The sequence below is a fragment of the Neolamprologus brichardi genome, chromosome 14, assembly GCF_056152115.1.
Source record: "Neolamprologus brichardi isolate AB-2024 chromosome 14, ASM5615211v1, whole genome shotgun sequence".
In the NCBI taxonomy this organism is placed as follows: domain Eukaryota; kingdom Metazoa; phylum Chordata; class Actinopteri; order Cichliformes; family Cichlidae; genus Neolamprologus; species Neolamprologus brichardi.
Genome location: NC_142117.1, coordinates 26,305,992 through 26,325,537, shown reverse-complemented (window position 1 = coordinate 26,325,537; position 19,546 = coordinate 26,305,992). Strand labels below are relative to the sequence as shown.

At 40.7% G+C, this 19,546-nt stretch overlaps 2 protein-coding genes across 2 annotated transcripts; both read right to left on the bottom strand.

Moving 5' to 3' along the window:
- Positions 1-2,133: 2,133 nt before the first annotated feature.
- Positions 2,134-9,246, bottom strand: LOC102779524 (extracellular calcium-sensing receptor-like). Its single transcript, XM_035915699.2, has 9 exons — positions 9,137-9,246; positions 8,558-8,852; positions 8,312-8,398; positions 7,767-8,036; positions 6,032-6,238; positions 5,671-5,946; positions 3,350-3,577; positions 3,131-3,254; positions 2,134-3,044 (listed from the first exon to the last, which is right to left on the bottom strand). The coding sequence occupies exons 1-9, from the start codon at positions 9,244-9,246 to the stop codon at positions 2,134-2,136; spliced, it is 2,508 nt and encodes an 835-aa protein (XP_035771592.2).
- Positions 9,247-14,882: 5,636 nt separating this feature from the next.
- Positions 14,883-19,331, bottom strand: LOC148098928 (extracellular calcium-sensing receptor-like). Its single transcript, XM_087851589.1, has 9 exons — positions 19,225-19,331; positions 18,655-18,949; positions 18,434-18,520; positions 17,922-18,191; positions 17,505-17,711; positions 16,412-16,687; positions 16,084-16,311; positions 15,880-16,003; positions 14,883-15,793 (listed from the first exon to the last, which is right to left on the bottom strand). The coding sequence occupies exons 1-9, from the start codon at positions 19,329-19,331 to the stop codon at positions 14,883-14,885; spliced, it is 2,505 nt and encodes an 834-aa protein (XP_087707715.1).
- Between the last annotated feature and the right edge of the window lie 215 nt (positions 19,332-19,546).

Genomic DNA, 19,546 nt, shown 5'->3' with positions numbered 1-19,546 from the left:
TTCTTCCATTAATTTTTATAGAGTGGAAAAAAGTTAGCGTTCATCCTGTGTTGCTAGGATAGCTGTGTTGCTATCGATCACGTAGCACATCATTATATACCAGCTAACCCAACTTCAGTAACCCTAAAAAACCCTAAAAAAGTCACTGCTGTTTAGTTTTCTGTATTCATTTATGTTGGAAGTGATAGCAGAGTTGTACGTTTTAATTTTTTCAGAAATCTCTCAGTCAGAACATGGCATATCATGTTTAGGTGGAAACTAGTGAGCTAACTTCCTGCTAACTTCTAATTCCGTTAAATTAAAAAAAAATCTGTTTTCATGAATGCCTGGATGTTAAACTTTTGTTGTTATAACTGGTAAAGCAGCAATGCTGACCATTTTATTAAAGATTAAAGAATTTAGACAGTTTTTAACTCTCAGTGATGCTGCAGTGTTTGTTTGACTTTGGGACCTGAAGCGGACAGAGTTTTGGACCCAGATTAGGCTCCTGACTATGGTAGCTGTAATGCTCAGACAATCCATCAAGTAGTGCAACTTTGTAGTTTACCAAAGTCATACTAAAACATTTTTTGACAGCTTTTTGAACGGTGTGTACCACATAAAATCGGTTCGAGGTCAGTAAGCAGAAACAGAATTCATACATAAGGCACGCCAGATTATACGACACACTGTCGATTTTTGAGAAAATTAAAGGATTTTGACTGCACCTTATTCTGCAGAAAATACGGTACACAGAAGAAAATAATATATCGCAATATGGATTTTAGGCCATATTGCCCCCAGCCCTAGTAGTGTCTGAGAGGTGGCTGTTTTCCAAGGTAAAGAAAATGCTGGATGATACCTCCCACCCACTCCATGACATGCTGGCTAGTCACAGGAGCACATTGAGTGAGAGACTGAGATTACCAAAGAGCACCACTGAACAATGCAGGAAATCATTCCTGCCCGTGGCCATCTCCCTGTACAACTCCTCCATCTAATATACTGTAAACACTGCAATAGTTACACCCTTTTTGTGCATGCTCTTTTCTACTCTGTAATATCCTTGTCAATATTCTCGATATTTATTTAAAATCACCTCTGTTAACTCTTGATATTTATAATTGAGTGATTTGTATATATTAGTGCTATTTCTTAAATTTGTAAAAATCTGTAACATATCATATTGTTTAAATTGTTTAAACTGATACTGTTACCGTCTTGGGGAAACTCTAGCCCACATAATTTCCTTAGGGATTAATAAAGTATGCTAGTATTCTGAATCTGGTTTGGAGATAAACTCTCTGGATGAGAATCTTTTTAGAGTATGTTTGGAGAGACCTTCTAAGAAAACTGTTGGAGAGCTTTGTGTGTCTGGGAGCCTGGCATTGTCACTACTCTTAAGTTCTGATTGTCACACATTTTAAACTGAAAATAATCTGCACTGAAGTTTGAAAGTTGAGACCTGTATTTGAGTCCTGCCTGAGTTGTTTTCGTGAAATGATCAGCATGGTTTTGATCACCATCAGTTCAAGACAGACCAAATATACAATAATATAGAGTAAAACTGCTAAATGAATCCAACTTGAAAACTTAGTTTATTAAAATAATTTCAATTACATTTACCTTCCTTAACCTCCTAGGACCTGGCGTCCACATATGTGGACATCGCATTTTGGGTTGGCTAGACCAAAATACTAAATTTTGCTCTACAAGGGCCTGATTTCCACATGTAAGGACATTATACTTCCACTGTTCTATTGCAATTTCAAACAAATGTCCTCATATGTGGATCTCATTTTTCTCAGACACAAACATCAGGTCAAAAAAAATATATCTGGCAATTCTTTGGTTTTACATTCATCAGGTCCCAATCAGCCCAAATAGCAAAGAGAAATTAAAAATGCATGCCATGAAAGAGTTTGAGTCTTAGGAGGTTAATAGGTTAATTTTACAGTGGAGTGTAACGAAGTCAATGCTTCTCTTTGAAAAGTCTAGTTGTTTTGTATTTAAACTGCATTTTAAAAGAACAGCAACAAAAAACCGACTAAATAACTGTCTTTAATATTTAGCATTTGTTAATTGTATTTGTTTATTTAATTTTTGGCCTAAACTGTGCAAAAAAAAAAATCCTTTTGACATAAACTGAAAATTTTATGACACAATGCCACGACCCATAACAGCTTTCTTTGTGTTCATCTCTGGTCTCAACAGGATTATGTAACATTTGGGGCCAAACAGTGTGATCAAGAGTCCAAAACTTGAAGCAAGAATGGCAAATACCTCCACTGCATCTGCAAGATTTCCTGGTGAACTAATATAAGCAGGAACAAAGGCCACCCACACAGCACAGAAGATCAGCATGCTGAATGTGATGAGCTTGGCCTCATTAAAACTATCAGGGAGATTCCTCACCAGGAATGCAATTAAAAAACTGAGGACAGCCAGCACACCAATATAGCCCAATAACACTGCAAAACCAACAGTGGACCCAACTGCACACTCATACACTATCTTGTCATTGTGGTATTGGGTGTTTTTATGTGGAGTTGGAGAGGAAGAGACAAGCCAGGTAGTGCAGATGGCTGCTTGAATAGATGTAAGAAACAGAACTGTTCCTCTCTGCTGCATTGCACCAAACCACTTCAGACTGGCTCCCCCTCCTGGCTTGGAGGCTTTGAACACAGCCAGAACAACCATGGTTTTTACCAGGATGCATGAGACACAAAGCACAAAGCTGATCCCAAATGCTGCATGCCTGAGTTGGCATGTCCACATCCTGGGCCGTCCAATGAACAAAAGTGAACACAGAAAACACAACATGAGTGACAACAATAGCTGGAAACTAAGTTCTGAATTGTTGGCACGTACTATAGGTGTTGTGCAATGGTAGATAAAGATCCCCAGAACAACAACACATATAAATGTTCCCAGTAAGGAGGTTGCTGTTAAACAAATACCCAAAGGGTCATGATAGGAAAGAAACTCTGTCTTCTTAGGAACACAGTGGTCACGCTTTGGGTTTGACCAAAAATCCTCTGGACAACTGGTACACTCCAATGAGCCTAACAAAGAGGGGTTGATGGTGAAATGCATCGTATATTTAACAGAAATTAAATCAATTATGTCATTCAGAAAGATAAACACCCACTGCTTTTGTTAGTGATCTTTCCCTCAGAACAAGGGATGCAGTCAAAACAGCATTCGGGCTCCGCCTTCCTTCTCACCATGTGGGTACCAGGAGGACAACTCTCGCTGCATACTGATCGAGGTGGCTATTGAACATAAAAAATAAATATTTATTGCCTGCTACAATTCTATATACTGTAAATGTCATAAAAGGTACTTGTCAAATAAAAACATACCTAACCTGTTTGGATTCAAAGTTCCAGAAGATTTTGCCTTCATCAAGTGTGAGTTCTTCACCTTTTAAAGCTGACCTTTTAACATCACCCACATTCTGAACTTTAGTGCTTCCATCAGGGAGCCACAACCAGTTAATAACATCATAAATTGGTACTACATCACCATTCTCGTCAAATGACACTTGATCGCCAAATGGAGTGGTGAAGTTCACTCTTTCCATGTAATAAACAAGCTGTTTAAAAGGAATGTATAATAAATTAATTCCTTTTTACTCTGAAACCAATTATAGAAAGAATGTTTTTTTCATAGATGGAGCGTAAAATGATATCACATCTGCCATGGCTCCAGTAACTTTACAGTGAAATCAGAGGCAATTTTTCAGTTTAGCAATCAGATATAATAATTAAATAATCCATCCATCCATTCGCTTCCGCTTATCCTTTTCAGCGTCGCGGGGGGCGCTGGAGCCTATCCCAGGTGTCATAGGGCGAGAGGCAGGGTACACCCTGGACAGATCGCCAGTCTGTCTCAGGGCTAACACACAGAGACAGACAACCATTCACACTCACATTCATTCACACATTCACACCTAGTGACAATTTGGATTTTCCAATTAACCTATCCCCACAAGCTGCATGTCTTTGGACGGTGGGAGGAAGCCGGAGTACCCGGAGGGAACCCACGCAAACACGGGGAGAACATGCAAACTCCACACAGAAAGACCCCGGCCTGATGTTGGAAATGAACTCAGGACCTTCTTGCTGTGCGGCAACAGTGCTAACCACCGTGCCACTGTGCTATTATTAAATAATAATTAATAAAATAAAAAATAAAATGAATAATTGTATCTATGGTGCCTACATATATAAAGTCATTTATATCTAAGTCACAATCAACCAAGGCACATTACTAAAAGTTCTGCATAGAAGTTAATGACCTCCATGACTTAAATACATTAACTACTTTTACTCACAAGTATGGCAAATCCCCTTTCAGAAATTCTGTGGGATCAAGGCCCCAGACATCCAGTGGCCCCCAGAACACGAGAGCCCAAGAAGCCCAATGTGCATTTAAAACAATGGAGGGCATGCCCCTCCCATGTTTCAAATGCACTTTAGAACAGCACACAGCAACACCACATATCAGTCGGCAGAGGCAGGCAGCAATCACACCCCTATTCTCTGGTTACCATCAGGGTGGGGGCTGTGGTGGGTGATGCCCACAGACGTCGGTAAGTTGGTGGTTCTGGGTTTCCGGGGCTGGGCACTCAGATATGTGCCGGCTCACTCCCGGTGGCTGCTTGGTGGGGCCTGACACGGTGGCCCTTCTGATAGTCCTCCTTGGGCTCTCATGCTCTGGGGGCCTCTGAATGTCTGGGGCCTGGATCTCCTCCATGCCTGCTTTATGCCCTGGGGGACGAGGCTATGGCTCCCCACACCCTCTATTTCAATTCAATTCAATTTTATTTATACAGCACCAAATCACAACAACAGTCGCCTCAAGGTAGGCCCTACAATAATAAATACAGAGAAAAACCCAGCAATCAAATGATTCCCTGTGAGCAAGCACTTTAGCAACAGTGGGAAAGAAAAACTCCCTTTTAACAGGAAGAAACCTCCGGCAGAACCAGGCTCAGGGAGGGGCGGCCATCTGCTAACCAGATTGTTACATGAAGAAACCTTTTGAATACAAGCGTACAAGCTCACGCATACAGGTGTGCACATGGGTGTACACACGGGTGCTCACAGACATAAACTATATCTTTCTTGGCTGCTGCTACCTCAAAGCACATTGTGCTTCGTATTAGTATTTAGTGATAGTTACAGTTATATAGGTTATTGCTGTGGTGTAATGTTTATTGTGTTTCTCTCCTTTTCCTTGTTTTCTTTTTCTTTTTGTTCTCACTCAACAGGTGATCCAGTGGTTTTTTATTTTTATTTTTTAATTGTCTTCTCTCACTGTCCCTCTTCCCCTGTGTTTTTCTTTCCATCCCTTTCTTTCTCACTTCCTTTCCTATCCCAAAGTCATGTCTGTCCCATCTGTAAAAACTTAAAATAAAATAAAGATAAATAAATAATAATAACTAAGGGCAATCAAATGGACCAATACGGCAAGGTTGTGACGATCCACTTGATAAAGTAAATCTGTCCCTCAGACAATAATTCTGATGGCTTAAGAACCAAACGGAACAGGAGAATAAATCAACCCCCCCCCCCAAAAAAAACAACAACAACAAAACAAACAAACAAACAAAAAAACCAAAACAAAACACAACAAAAAAAACAAATCACGTGTTTAGAGATGGAGTGTAAAATGATACCACACCTGCCAAGGCTCCAGTGACTGTAAAGAGGCACATCTGTTCCCACTGAAGGGCCCTCTTCCTGGCTTACACCGTAGCATATCATCAAGGGAATATGCCAGTGCATATACAGCTTTGTACACATTATACTCAGGCCTCAGGTTGGAAATGTCCAAGTACTCAGTGTCGACATTTACTAGATCTTCCTGTCCAGTGCATAGTGCACCTCCACCTTCCAGCCAGCCTGCTGGAGCTGGAGCAAATCTGCACTGAAATGTGAGTTCCCAAAACTGATTCACCTGAAATATTTTGAAAAATGTTTGTTACACATTATGAAAATATATAATTGTTCTGACTACCACAGTAAAAGTGTTTAAGTCTCACCAAGCTATTTCCGTAGCTACTGTTGTGATGTTGATCAGGACGTATTTGCAACAGGAATTCCCTGAGCCCTGGTATTTCTCCTCGACGAATGGTGATACCCAGTGTACCACCCAGGTATGGCATAAAGTGAGGTGTTTGGAGCACAGCAGATTCTGTCCAGGCCTCGCTGGCTATCCACTGTAGGCCTGTCACATTTTGCCTTACTACCTGTGAATTAGATCAGACCAAATCTATGAAATAATATTGTAATTCCAACTTCTTTACTGAAACAAATTCAAATTTTATTTGTCACACACACAACCATACACAGTATAACATGAGGTGCCTGTAGCTGTGCAGTGCCCGACCATTAAATGACAGTGGTTTTACAGTATTTACAATTTACAGGTTATTTCAAAATTTACAGATTTAACTTGGAAATTTACAGTAAAACTGTGCAAATAGCAGAAAGAGATTATAAATTATAGGAAGTGTGCATGAAGAAAAACCAGAGTGGGTGTGGTGATGTGATGTGTGTGAGAGTGTAGTCTTATAGTGATGTGATGTGTGTGGGAGAGTCCTACACCTGGTTCACAGCCCGAATAGCCTTGGGGAAGAAGCTCCTCCTCATTCTCTCTGTTTTGGCCTTAAGGGAGCGGAAGCGCTTCCCAGACCTCAACAGTGAGAAGAGTCCATTGTTGGGATGGGAGAGGTCCATCATAATCTCCCTAGCTTTGGTCTTGCACCGCTTGGTGTAGATGGACAGCAGGTTAGGGAGCTCTGATTGAATGATGTGTTCGGCTGAGCGCACCACTCTTTGCAGATCTCGTCTGTCCTGCTTGGTGCTGTTCCCAAACCAGGTGCAGATGTTTCCCGTCAGGACACTCTCGATGGTGCAAGAGTAAAAGTTCTTGAGCACCTTCAGTGGCAGATGGAAGTCTCTAAGTCTTCTGAGGAAGAAGAGACGCTGACGGGCTTTCTTAACCAGGGTGTTGATGTGACAGGACCATGACAGGTCCTAAGTGATGTGGACACCCAGGTATCGGAAACTGTCCACTCTCTCCACTGGCGTGCCACTGATGATGAGGGGCTTGTAATTCCTCGCCTGCTTTGTAGTGAAGTCCACGATCAGCTCCTTAGTCTTGCTGACATTTAGGAGGAGGTTATTCTCCTGGCACCAGGTCTCCAGGTTCCTAATCTCCTCCAGGTAGGCTGTCTCGATGTTGTCGGAGATCAGGCCCACAACAACAGTGTCGTCAGCAAACTTGACAATGGAGGTGGTGTCTGATGTGGCTACACAGTCATAAGTGTACAGTGAGTACAGCAGGGGGCTTAAAACACAGCCCTGAGGTACTCCAGTGCTGAGTGAGATGGAGGGGAGACTTGTTTTCCCACCCTCACTGATTGGGGTCTGTCTGTGAGGAAGTTGAGGATCCACTGACACAGTGATGAGCTGAGTCCTAGATCCGTCAACTTGGTGAAAAGCTTAGAGGGAATTATTGTGTTGAATGCTGAACTGTAGTCCACGAACAGCATCCTCTGCCAGTGTCCAGGTGACTCAGGGATGCGTGGAGCAGATGAGATATGGCATCAGTTTATGAACATAAACAGTTTATGATCTTTAAAATGAATTCTGAATTATTAAATTTCTGTACTCATTTCTGTACTCACAATGATATGTAATACGTGTTTTAAACAATATAATTATGAAGACCTCTGTAACTAGTAATTATATAAAAATATTTTAAAGTGAAACCTCATCCATAAGGTGTATCATGCGACTAGGATGTTCAAAGACAATGACAACTCGAGCTGTAGAGGTTTTCATCAAATCAACGATCCTCCTGAGTTCATCTGTGTCTTTGTCCCAGGGTAAAACCTCAGTGTAGGCCAGGCAACCTTCACCAGACACACTCAGCTCAAACTGAAAGTATCTGGCTGCATGAAGTCCATAATCATCATCACTGACGAGCAGACCTGCCCAAGTCCAGCCGAAATGTTTTAGGATCTGGATCATTGCACGTACCTAAGTGAATACAGATTAAAGTGTAAGTGCACTGAAAAGAAAAGAAAAACTTTTGGCGTGTTATATTTTTTTTCATCATCCACAATACAGCATTTAAATATAATTGCAATTTAGCCTTAATCTCTGAGATAATACAGATATTAAATAGAGTGTAATTCGCAAAGCTAATTATATTATTATTTCTAATATTTTCATATCCTTGTGTTTTCTTCTTTTACACAGATATTGAAACATACTTTTGCGTTTCCATTTTAATTGTGATGACAAATTTTCACCTGGAAAGCATCACTTGGGATCGTTCTAAAGAAGGATGGATACTTTTGACGGTCACTCAGGCAGGAACACGTGGCAAAATAACTCACCTGTGAAATATACAGATTGTATATTGGGGAGCTATCCATGTAGAGATATCTTAACTTTGTCATCATGACTGCATTATTTTTTTCATAAAATGGTTTTACATTTTTAATTAAATCAAATTAATCCAATAAAACTGTTACATGGTCAAGCAGAAAACTTACCATAGGTACTCTGTACAAACCTAAGATGTTGGAGATTGCAATAGAATTTGTAGAAGATGAATCACCCACAACCCCTATTACTGGAGGATTTCCAACACATGTATCATGTACTACAATTTGATCCTCTTGACCACTGGCTAATGACAATGCTCCACGGAATCCAATTCCAAGTTCAAGGCAGTTATCATAAAGAGTGTATCCCAGAGTCACATTAGGGAGCAGGTTTGAGTTTCTATTGATCTCATCAATAGCAAACGCCATGGTCTGTGCAAGCTTAAATCCTAGGACATACACACTAAGACAAGAAACAATATATATATGCAATAAACTATCTGACAATAAAATATATATGTACAATGCAGATTTTTGAAAAATAAGAAAATGAGTGCAGTTTGAAAATGTTTCAAAAGTAATGACATTTTAATCAATTAAGGAAACTAAATAACAATTAAATATTATTAAAAAAAATGAAGATCCATTGTGTAGTTATTTTAGATATAAAATACATATTTATACTGGAAATAAGTTTAACAGTTTTCTTATTCTATTTTTCTCATGCCATTTTCCTGTCATAGTTACCCATGGCAAGTAGGCTGTTGTGGCTGCAAGGTAAAAGACAGATCAGGAACACTTGAAAAGAAATGGACTTGAAACAGTCCACCCAGAACCACATCTCCAGTTTTGTGCATCTCATTTAAATGAAACTGTCCCTGCAGCTGACAGGAGAAAGAAAACTGAGGAGTGGATCGAGTCGAAGAAACACAGGAATACAGCAAAACAACCACAACTAAATAGTTATGCAAAGATGAGCACATGGCAGCTTTCTGAATATTTGAGACCAGTCATTAGGTTTTATTGTTTGCCATTCCCTTTTATTGACTTGCTGTGTTGTTTAATCTTGCACACCACCCATTAGGGAAGAAGGAGGTGTATACTTTTCATTTGAGATTGCTTTGTATCCAGGCAAACTCAGGGAACACTGTGAGTAAATTAGTCATCAGTAATAACTCACTGAAGAATTGTCAGAGTAACAGTTGTTTCTGTGTGCATATCAAGTGACACAAAAGAAGAATAGCAAAAATAACAGATCGTAATTCATGTACAGCAAAGTTCATGTGGAATGTCTCAACAACATCATATTAAAGAGCTTCAGTCCATATTTGAGTTGAAAGAGAATAGAAAACAAAATTGTTGCGGGGACGACAACAAATCAAAACAAAAACAAAGGGGCATGAGCATAGGCAGGACACCAAGCTACAAAGGGCAAGAGGCGACTCGAAAACGTAATGGATGTGGAAGATTGTCCTGAGAAGTAGCGTTTTTTTATATGGGGGAAATGGGTGGTTGCCCAGAGCGGTATTGTTGTGGGGGCGGCATCATGGCAATGGCATTTTGGGCATTGCATTGGCACCAATTGGTTTTCTCTTGCCCATTTTTGCCCATTTTTGCCCATTTTTGCCCATGTTTGCGAGGTGCTCCTGCTGCTTGCCACACAGGGAGGAGAGGGGCAGGATGGCTGGGTGGAGCGGCATCTAATAAGCAGCTCGCAAAATAAAACAAAATAAGAACAAACCAACAAACTAGGGCTGTCAATGTAAATGCTGCCATCATGTTTAACGTGATTAACTCAATTAATCTATTTGGAGGGCAGAATGACTCAAAATCCTTGAAATGTCTCTGTCAATGAATTTCGTGTAGTTTTTCCAAAGTTTGTCCATTCTGTGTCTGTGCTCTAGATGGGTTAATTGCATTAAAAATATTAATCACATTAATCGTGATGAGGCAGTTAACTCATTAACATTGACAGCCCTACAACAAACACAAAAACTGAAGACATTATGATATAGACTTATAATTTGCACTGACATGTTTTCTAAATTCTATCATACAAATATATGCAAAAAGTGAGCACGAAGGCCCTCGGTGCCTGCTTGCTGCTGATGCTGTGCTGAAGTCTCACACACAACTTGTCGAAAGGGGAGGGGGCGGGCTGCTTCCAAATAGTGCACATTTCATTCATAATATTGTCAATCCAAGCCCATTATGTATTAATTATTTTTCCTGGGTTGTGTGAAATCCCAGAAAAAAGCCCTGTACAAGGTGTTGGTCTATTAGTTTATGTTGTGGGGTTGGGTGATTATACTGCAGTGCAAAATTACTGATGGAAGATGGACAAGAGGAAGAGAATGTGCAAATGTGCCGATGTGCCAAAACGCATCTGCTTACCTGCAAAAGATACAGGTAAGCAGATGTGTTTTTGCATAATGGCAGGTATTATGTATCCTGAAACAAGGTAACATTCATTAGTAAGGATTGGGAAAACTTCTGTTTACGTTTGTTAGCCACTTGGCTATGATAGTAAACAGTAGACCGACAGTAGACACTGAGGCGACTTATTGAATCTTTTGGACTGTGTTCAGCATAATATTAATTAGCCATTAATTGGAAGAGGTGTATTGTTGATTTGTCCGCTATTCACAATGTATGATGAATTATAATGACTGTTTGTTAGCAATTGGCATACTCTCTCTCCCTATATAAAATATTTATCTGGTTAAATTCAGTATGGTTCCGAGAACAGTTTTCACAATAACAGATGTTAACGGACAATCCTTAATCCATGTTGTGTGTCTGTGTGCGTGTTTTGGTGTGTGTGTGTGTGTGTGTGTGGGGGGGGGGGGGGGTGCACCAAATTAGCCAGGACCCCCACTATATGTACCAGTCTGTGGTACAGCGTCTGCATCACTGCATATGTTGCCCAAATCCATCAGTCAATCTCATGTTCCACTTTCCCCAGACTCGTGAACAACACCCCGATAATTAAATTAAATTCTTTCACTTGGGGTAGTTATTTGTCCCAGATGGAGTTGGCATTCCACCCTTTCCGGCTGAGAACTATGGTCTCTGACTTGGGGGTGATGATTCTCACACCACTCCAGTGCAAGCTGGAGGTCACCCCCCCGATTAAGCAAACAGTGCCACATCATCTGCAAAAAGTAAAGAAATTTTGAACTGATTTTATATTCAGTTCAAAATTTCAATTTTTTAGTGCAATCTTCACATACTTTAACCAAAGCACACTCTTTGTTGAATCACCTGCTAATTATATTCACAGTATTCATTCACTGTGTCTTTAGGGATTCACTACATTAGCTTAGTTTACCTTGTGGCTGACTTGCTAGGAGCATGACCTCTTCAGTTGCCTCCTCTACACCTTCTTGCACAGTGTGTACTGTGTTAGTTATGCAAGTTTGTGTGTGTGTGTGTGTGTGTGTGTATGTGTTTTCAGACCAACTATCTATCTACCTGTTGTTGTCTGAGCGTCAGGCTCCAGTATTCAAATTTCGTCAGAACAATCCCCAGTGATATTTACAAAGTATGTGCTGTTGCCAAGCTTAAAATATAAAACATTATATAAAATACAATATACAACATTATACAAAAATATTTTTTAGAGTAACCATGTAATAGGCTTCTATTACCTGTAAATGTCAGGTATTTCAGGGTGCGATTCAGGGAGCAGGTGTCTGTCTGGCATTTGTAGAGACTCTCCATAAGTAAAATGCCATTAGTGATGCTGGGGTGTTCCACAGAGACACAGTTTCTTTTCTTGACTTAATTGTAGGAAAAGGTCAACTGAACTAGTAAAGCTCAAGGCAGTCATGGATTTGCCAGTCCCTTCAGATAGAAAACACTCCAGAAATTCTTAAGAGTCACAAATTTCTACCGGAGTTGCATTCAGGATCATTCTGTAACCAGTCTCATCTCACTTAATGTCCCGTTTCAGTGGAATTCAGCAGCCCAAGAAACCTTCAGTGATCTCAAACAGGATTTTTCTTCTGCCCACATCCTTATATCACCCAACTACACCAAAGAGTTCATCATGGAGGTGGATGTATCTGATTCTAGAGTGGGAGCTCCCTGTGCATCCCGATCGTGACTCAAGAGTTGGGAGTTCGCCTTGTAATCGGAAGGTTGCCGGTTCGAGCCCCGGCTTGGTCAGTCTCGGTCGTTGTGTCCTTGGGCAAGACACTTCACCCGTTGCCTACTGGTGGTGGTCAGAGGGCCCGGTGGCGCCAGTGTCCGGCAGCCTCGCCTCTGTCAGTGCGCTCCAGGGTGGCTGTGGCTACAATGTAGCTTGCCATCAGCAGTGTGTGAATATATGTGTGAATGGGTGGATGACTGGATGTGTAAAGCGCTTTGGGGTCCTTAGGGACTAGTAAAGCGCTATACAAATAGAGGCCATTTACTATTTTATTTTCTCTCATTGGGAAAAATGAATTGTGATACTGGAGATTGGAGTTGCTCGCCATCAAGATGGTGCTGGGAGAATTACAATTGGCTGAGTGGAGACTGGCTTGAGGACACGGATTGGACGGACCAAACTCCCGAGAGGATGAATGCATGACAAGCCTTGTGGGCCCTTTTCTTTCCTTGCTTTATCTTCTCCATTATCTACAGACTTGGATCATTAAACCAGATGCTTTGTACAGACCGTTCTCCTCCATGGATAACAAACCCGAAGATGAAACCATCCTACCTCCATCTTGTATCACTGCCTCTCTAACATTGGAAATCATGTCTTTAGAGGATGCTTAGAGGAAGGAACCGGATCCAAGTGGTGGACACCCCAACCAGCTTTACGTGCCCTGCATCCACTTGAAAAATATTCATTGGGTACTTACAGCAAGATTTTTGTGTCTTTCATACCAAATCTTTTCTTCACAATCTGTTCTGGTGACCTGCTTTAATGACAGAAATCTGAGAATATGTCCTTGCCTGTTCACAGAATAAACCTTCCAACACCCTGTAAGAAGGTTTGTTGAGGCCTCTTCCCACTTCAAGCTAACCTTGGTCTCATGTAGCCTGAAACATGAGTTATACTTACCATCATTAACCGGTTTTCCAAAGCAGCCCATTTTGTTGCTCTCCTGAAGCTTCCGTCCATCATCAAAACAGCCCAGCTCCTCATTGAACATGTCTTCTGACTTCATGGAATTCCCACTGATGTCGTGTCTAATATCGACCCTCAAGTTACATCTCCAGTATGGAAAGAGTTCTGTTCAGGACATGAGCTCAGGTTAGTTTATCCTCTGGTTTCCATCCACAGAGAAACACAGCGTATAAAACAGGAGCTAGAATTCGTACTCTGCTGCATTGCCTGTAGAATACAATCCACCTGGAGGGGAATAAGGTGGAATATGGCCATAACACGATGACATCCTCAGCCAGGGGTCTGTCACTGTTTGAGGCATCCCTTGGCTACCAAACTACTTTCTTCCCCCCTGTTTGAGGGTGAACTAATGGTGCCCTCAGCACAGTATCATTTCCACAGGTGTTGCTATCTATGGAAAGCAACCTAATCTGAACTCCTGAGAACCAGAGATCAAAATAAACGTGTAGTCGATCATAATCGAACTCCTGCACCAGCCTATCAACCAGGTCAAAAGGTTTGTTTTTCCACAAAGAACATTCCCCTCCACATGCAATCAATTTCATCAAACCTCTTGAAGTTCTTTCTAGCTCTCTCTGCTTCATCTCTCTCCTTATCTCTTTGTCTGTGTGTGTGTGTGTGTGTGTGTGTGTGTGTGTGTGTGTGTGCAAGTGTGTATTCCGTGTACTTTGAGTACTTTGAGTTTTGTGCATTGTCTGGACTCTTCATAGGTTCCTGCCTTTTGGTTTCTACATAACACTGGATGTCCACTCATTTGTCACTGATGACTTTGTTAGTGCCTCTTCTTAATTGGCTGGTCACAGGAGCACGTTAAGTTTGGGAAGACACTCTAGGAAAGTGTTGGAGAGCTTTGTGTGTGTGGGAGCCTGGCATTGTCACTACTCTTAAGTTCTGATAGTCACACATTTTGAACTGAGAACAAACTGCACTGAAGTTTGAAAGTTGAGACCTGTATTTGAGTCCTGCCTGAGTTGTTTTCGTGAAATGATCAGCATGGTTTTGATCACCATCAGGCCAAATATACAATAATACAGAGTAAAACTGCTAAATGAATCCATCTTGAAAGCTTAGTTTATTAAAATAATTTCAATTACATTTAACTTCCTTAATAGGTTAGTTTTAGAGTGGAGGGTAACAAAGTTAATGCCTATCTTTGAAAAGTCTGGTTGTTTTGTATGTAAACTGCATGGTAAAAGAACAACAGCAAAAAAGACTGAATAACTGTCTTTAATATTTAACATTTTCCAATTAATTCTTTATTTAATATTTGGTCTATACTGTTCAATATATACAATACACACACACACACACACACACACACACACACACAAACACAAACACACACATATATATTGACATAAACTGAAAATTTTATGACACAATCCCACGGCCCATAACAGCTTTCTTTGTGTTCATCTCTGGTCTCAACAGGATTATGTAACATTTGGGTCCAAACAGTGTGATCAAGAGTCCAAAACTTGAAGCAAGGATGGCAAATACCTCCACTGCATCTGCAAGTTTTCCTGGTGAGCTGATATAAGCAGGAACAAAGGCCACCCACACAGCACAGAAGATCAGCATGCTGAATGTGATGAGCTTCGCCTCATTAAAACTATCAGGGAGATTCCTCACCAGGAATGCAATTAAAAAACTGAGGAAAGCCAGCACACCAATATAGCCCAATAACACTGCAAAACCAACAGTGGACCCAACTGCACACTCATAAACAATCTTGTCATTGTGGTATTGGGTGTTTTTATGTGGAGTTGGAGAGGAAGAGACAAGCCAGGTAGTGCAGATGGCTGCCTGAATAGATGTAAGAAACAGAACTGTTCCTCTCTGCTGCATAGCACCAAACCACTTCAGACTGGCTCCCCCTCCTGGCTTGGAGGCTTTGAACACAGCCAGAACAACCATGGTTTTTACCAGGATGCATGAGACACAAAGCACAAAGCTGATCCCAAATGCTGCATGCCTGAGTTGGCATGTCCACATCCTGGGTCGTCCAATGAACAAAAGTGAACACAGAAAACACAACATGAGTGACAACAATAGCTGGAAACTAAGTTCTGAATTGTTGGCACGTACTATAGGTGTTGTGCAATGGTAGATAAAGATCCCCAGAACAACAACACATATAAATGTTCCCAGTAAGGAGGTTGCTGTTAAACAAATACCCAAAGGGTCATGATAGGAAAGAAACTCTGTCTTCTTAGGAATGCATAGATCACGCTGGGGGTTTGACCAAAAATCCTCTGGACAACTGGTGCACTCCAACGAGCCTGACAAAAAGGGTTTTATGGTGAAATGCATCCTATATTTCACAGAAATTAAATCAAATATGTCATACAGAAAGATAAACACCTACTGCTCTTGTTAGTGATCTTTCCCTCAGAACAAGGGATGCAATCAAAACAGCATTCGGGCTCCGCCTTCCTTCTCACCATGTGGGTACCAGGAGGACAACTCTCACTGCATACTGATCGAGGTGGCTATTGGACATAAAAAAATAAATATTTATTGCCTGCTACAATTCTATATACTGTAAATGTCAAATAAAAACATATCTAACCTTTTTGGATTCAAAGTTCCAGAATATTTTGTCTTCATTAAGTATGAGTTCTTCACCTTTGAAAGCTGTCCTTTTGACCTCACCCACATTTTGAACTGTAGTGCTTCCATCAGGGAGCCACAACCAGTTAATAACATCATAAATTGGTACCACATCACCATTCTCATCAAATGACACTTGATCCCCAGATGGAGTGGTGAAGTTCACTCTTTCCATGTAATAAACAAGCTGTTTAAAAGAATATAGAATAATTAAATTACTTTTTGCACCAAAAGAAATTATAAAGCAAATGATTTATTCAAAGGTGGAGTGTACAATTATATCACACCTGCCAAGGCTCCAGTGACTGTAAAGTGGCACAGCTGTCCCCACTAAAAGGCCCTCTTCTTGGCTTGCACCGCAGCATATCATCAAGGGAATGTGCAAGAGCATAAACGGCTTTGTACACATTATACTCAGGCCTCAAGTTGGAAATGTCCAAGTACTCAGTGTCAACATTTCCTAGATCTTCCTGTCCAGTGCATATTGCACCCCCACCTTCCACCCAGCCTGCTGGAGCTGGTGCAAATCTGCACTGAAATGTAAATTCCCAAAACTGATTCACCTGAAATATATAGAAAATTATTTGCTACAATTGATGAAAATATATATTTGTTGTGACTATCACTATCACTATGAGCTGTTCGCACTTAAGTAAAAAGCACCATCACTTCATGCGGATACCCTTTCGGAGCCAGCTGCGGTTGCAAGGCTGGAGCCGAACAAAAACACCCTGATAACGACTGTGTTTAGTCTGTTCCTTCCCATTCCATGCAAGGCCACCTGGGTTGGCTGGAAGACTGTTTACTTAGCCTAGCAGGGCAAAGGACACTGTCTCAGCTGAACTCTGTACACGCACACACATACATATACACTGATATGCACACACTCATCCCCCCTCCCTTTCCAAACGCCTTCGATGCTTGTTGCCTCCTGGGAACACGGCGGGTCTGAGCCTGCGCTGGAAGGGTAGCGCTGGGCAGGATGGCTGCTGAGTTTGCTTCGGATTGCTCCTCCCCCCCCCCCCCTCCCCCCCACCCTTTCACCCGACCCTGTGGCTTGTCACGTGTTCCATAATGTAATGTTGTGGACATTTATGTGCTTTTTTTGTGCAGAGGAGTTTTTTTGTTTCCAGTTCTCATGCTGTCCTCCCAGGAGCCCAGCATGAGTAGAGGTCTCTCTTGTACTTTCCCATTGTAGTGTATATTTCAGTGTTTGTTTGTTTTTTGTAACACTACTGATCTCCGACTTTTATCCCCATGTGGTGTCTGTGTTGTGTGTATAAGGTCAGGGGGGGTCCTATTTCACTGCAGGGCAAACTGCACGTGACGAATAAAGTCTTGATTGATTGATTTGATTGATTGAAAGGGTTCCACTCTCACCATGCTATTTCCGTAGTTACTGTTGTGATGTTGATCAGGACGTATTTGTAACAGGAATTCCCTGAGCCCTGGTATTTCTCCTCGACGAATGGTGATTCCCAGTGTACCACCCAGGTATGGCATAAAGTGAGGTGTTTGGAGCACAGCAGATTCTGCCCAGGCTTCACTGGCTATCCATTGTAGGCCAGTCACATTTTGCCTTACTACCTGTGAATTAAATTAGACCAAATCTATGAAATGATACTATAAGTAGAACTTCTTTAGTGGCATTATTATGCCAATGAAGCAGCTATTGTAAATAAAATTTATGTAATTATTTTCTGTACCAATTCAACTAATGATGTAATACGTGTTTTACATGATACGGTGATTCAGACTTTTGTAACTAGTAATAATTAAAGTGTTTTAAAGCCAAACCTCTTCCATCAGGCTTATCATACGACTAGGAATTTCAAAGACAATGACAACTCGAGCTGTGGATTTTTTCATCACATCAACAATCCTCCTGAGTTCATCTGTGTCTTTGTCCCAGGGTAAAACCTCAGTGTAGGCCAGGCAACCTTCACCAGACACACTCAGCTCAGACTGAAAGGATCTGGCTGCATGAAGCCCATAATCATCATCAATCACAAGCAGACCTGCCCAAGTCCAGCCGAAGTGCTTTAGAATCTGAATCATTGCACGTACCTAAGTGAATACAGATGAAAGGGTAAGGGCATTAAAAAGTTTAAAAAAACCTTTCAGTGTATTATGTACAATTTAGCTTTTTTCTCTGAGATAATATAGAATTGGAGTGTAGTTGTTAAAAATAATTATATTATAATTTCCAACATTTTGATATCCTTTTGTGTTCTCCCCCTTTACACAAATATTGTCTTCTTCAAAAATACTTTTGTGTTTCCATTGTTATTTTGGTGACAAATTTTCACCTGGAAAGCATCACTTGGGATTGTTCTAAAGAAGGATGGATACTTTTGACGGTCACTCAGGCAGGAACATGTGGCAAAATAACTCACCTGTGAAAGATACAGACTGTATATTGGAGAGCTATCCAGGTAGAAATATCGTAACTTTGTCATCATGACATGACATTTTCAATTATATCAAACTAATCCATGAAAACAGTCACATGGTCAAGCAGAAAACTTACCATAGGTACTCTGTACAAACCTAAGACGCTGGAGATTGCAATTGAATTTGTAGAAGATGAATCACCCACAATCCCTACAACTGGAGGATTTCCAACACATGTATCATCTACTACAATTTGATCCTCTTGACCACTGGCTAATGACAATGCTCCACGGAATCCAATTCCAAGTTCAAGGCAGTTATCATAAACAGTATATCCCAGAGTCACATTAGGGAGCAGGTTTGTGTTTCTGTTGATCTCATCAATAGCAAAGGCCATGGTCTGTGCAAGCTTAAATCCTAAGACATACACACTAAGACAAGAAAAAGTTATTATTGAATAAACAACAAGATTTTTAAAATGTAACATATGTTGCAAAATTACTAATATTATGAGCAATTAAAAAAATTCAACAATAACAATTAAATGTATTGTTTAACATTAATAAAAGCAGCTGCATTTTTCAAGATACATGCATTTTTTCGGAATGGCATAGTTATTTCAGATACAAAATATTTTCTTTGAATTAAGTTTAATAGTTTTCTTTTTCTATTTTTTTTTTGTAGTTTTTTTCCCTGTCATAGTTACCCGTGGCAAGTAGGCTGTTGTGGCTGTGAGGTAAAAGACAGATCAGTAACACTTGAAAAGTGGACTTGAAACAGTCCCCCCAGAACCACATCTCCAGTCTTGTGCATCTCATTTAGATGAAACTGTCCCTGTAGCTGACAGGAAAAAGAAAACTGAGGAGATGATACACTAGAAGTAACACAGGAATTCAGTAAAACAAGCATGACTAAATTGTTTCGCCAAGATGAGCACATGGCGGCTTTCTGCATTTTTTACACCAGTCATTAAGTTTTATTGTTGGCCATTCCCTTTTATTGACATGCTGTGTTGTTTAGTTTTTCAC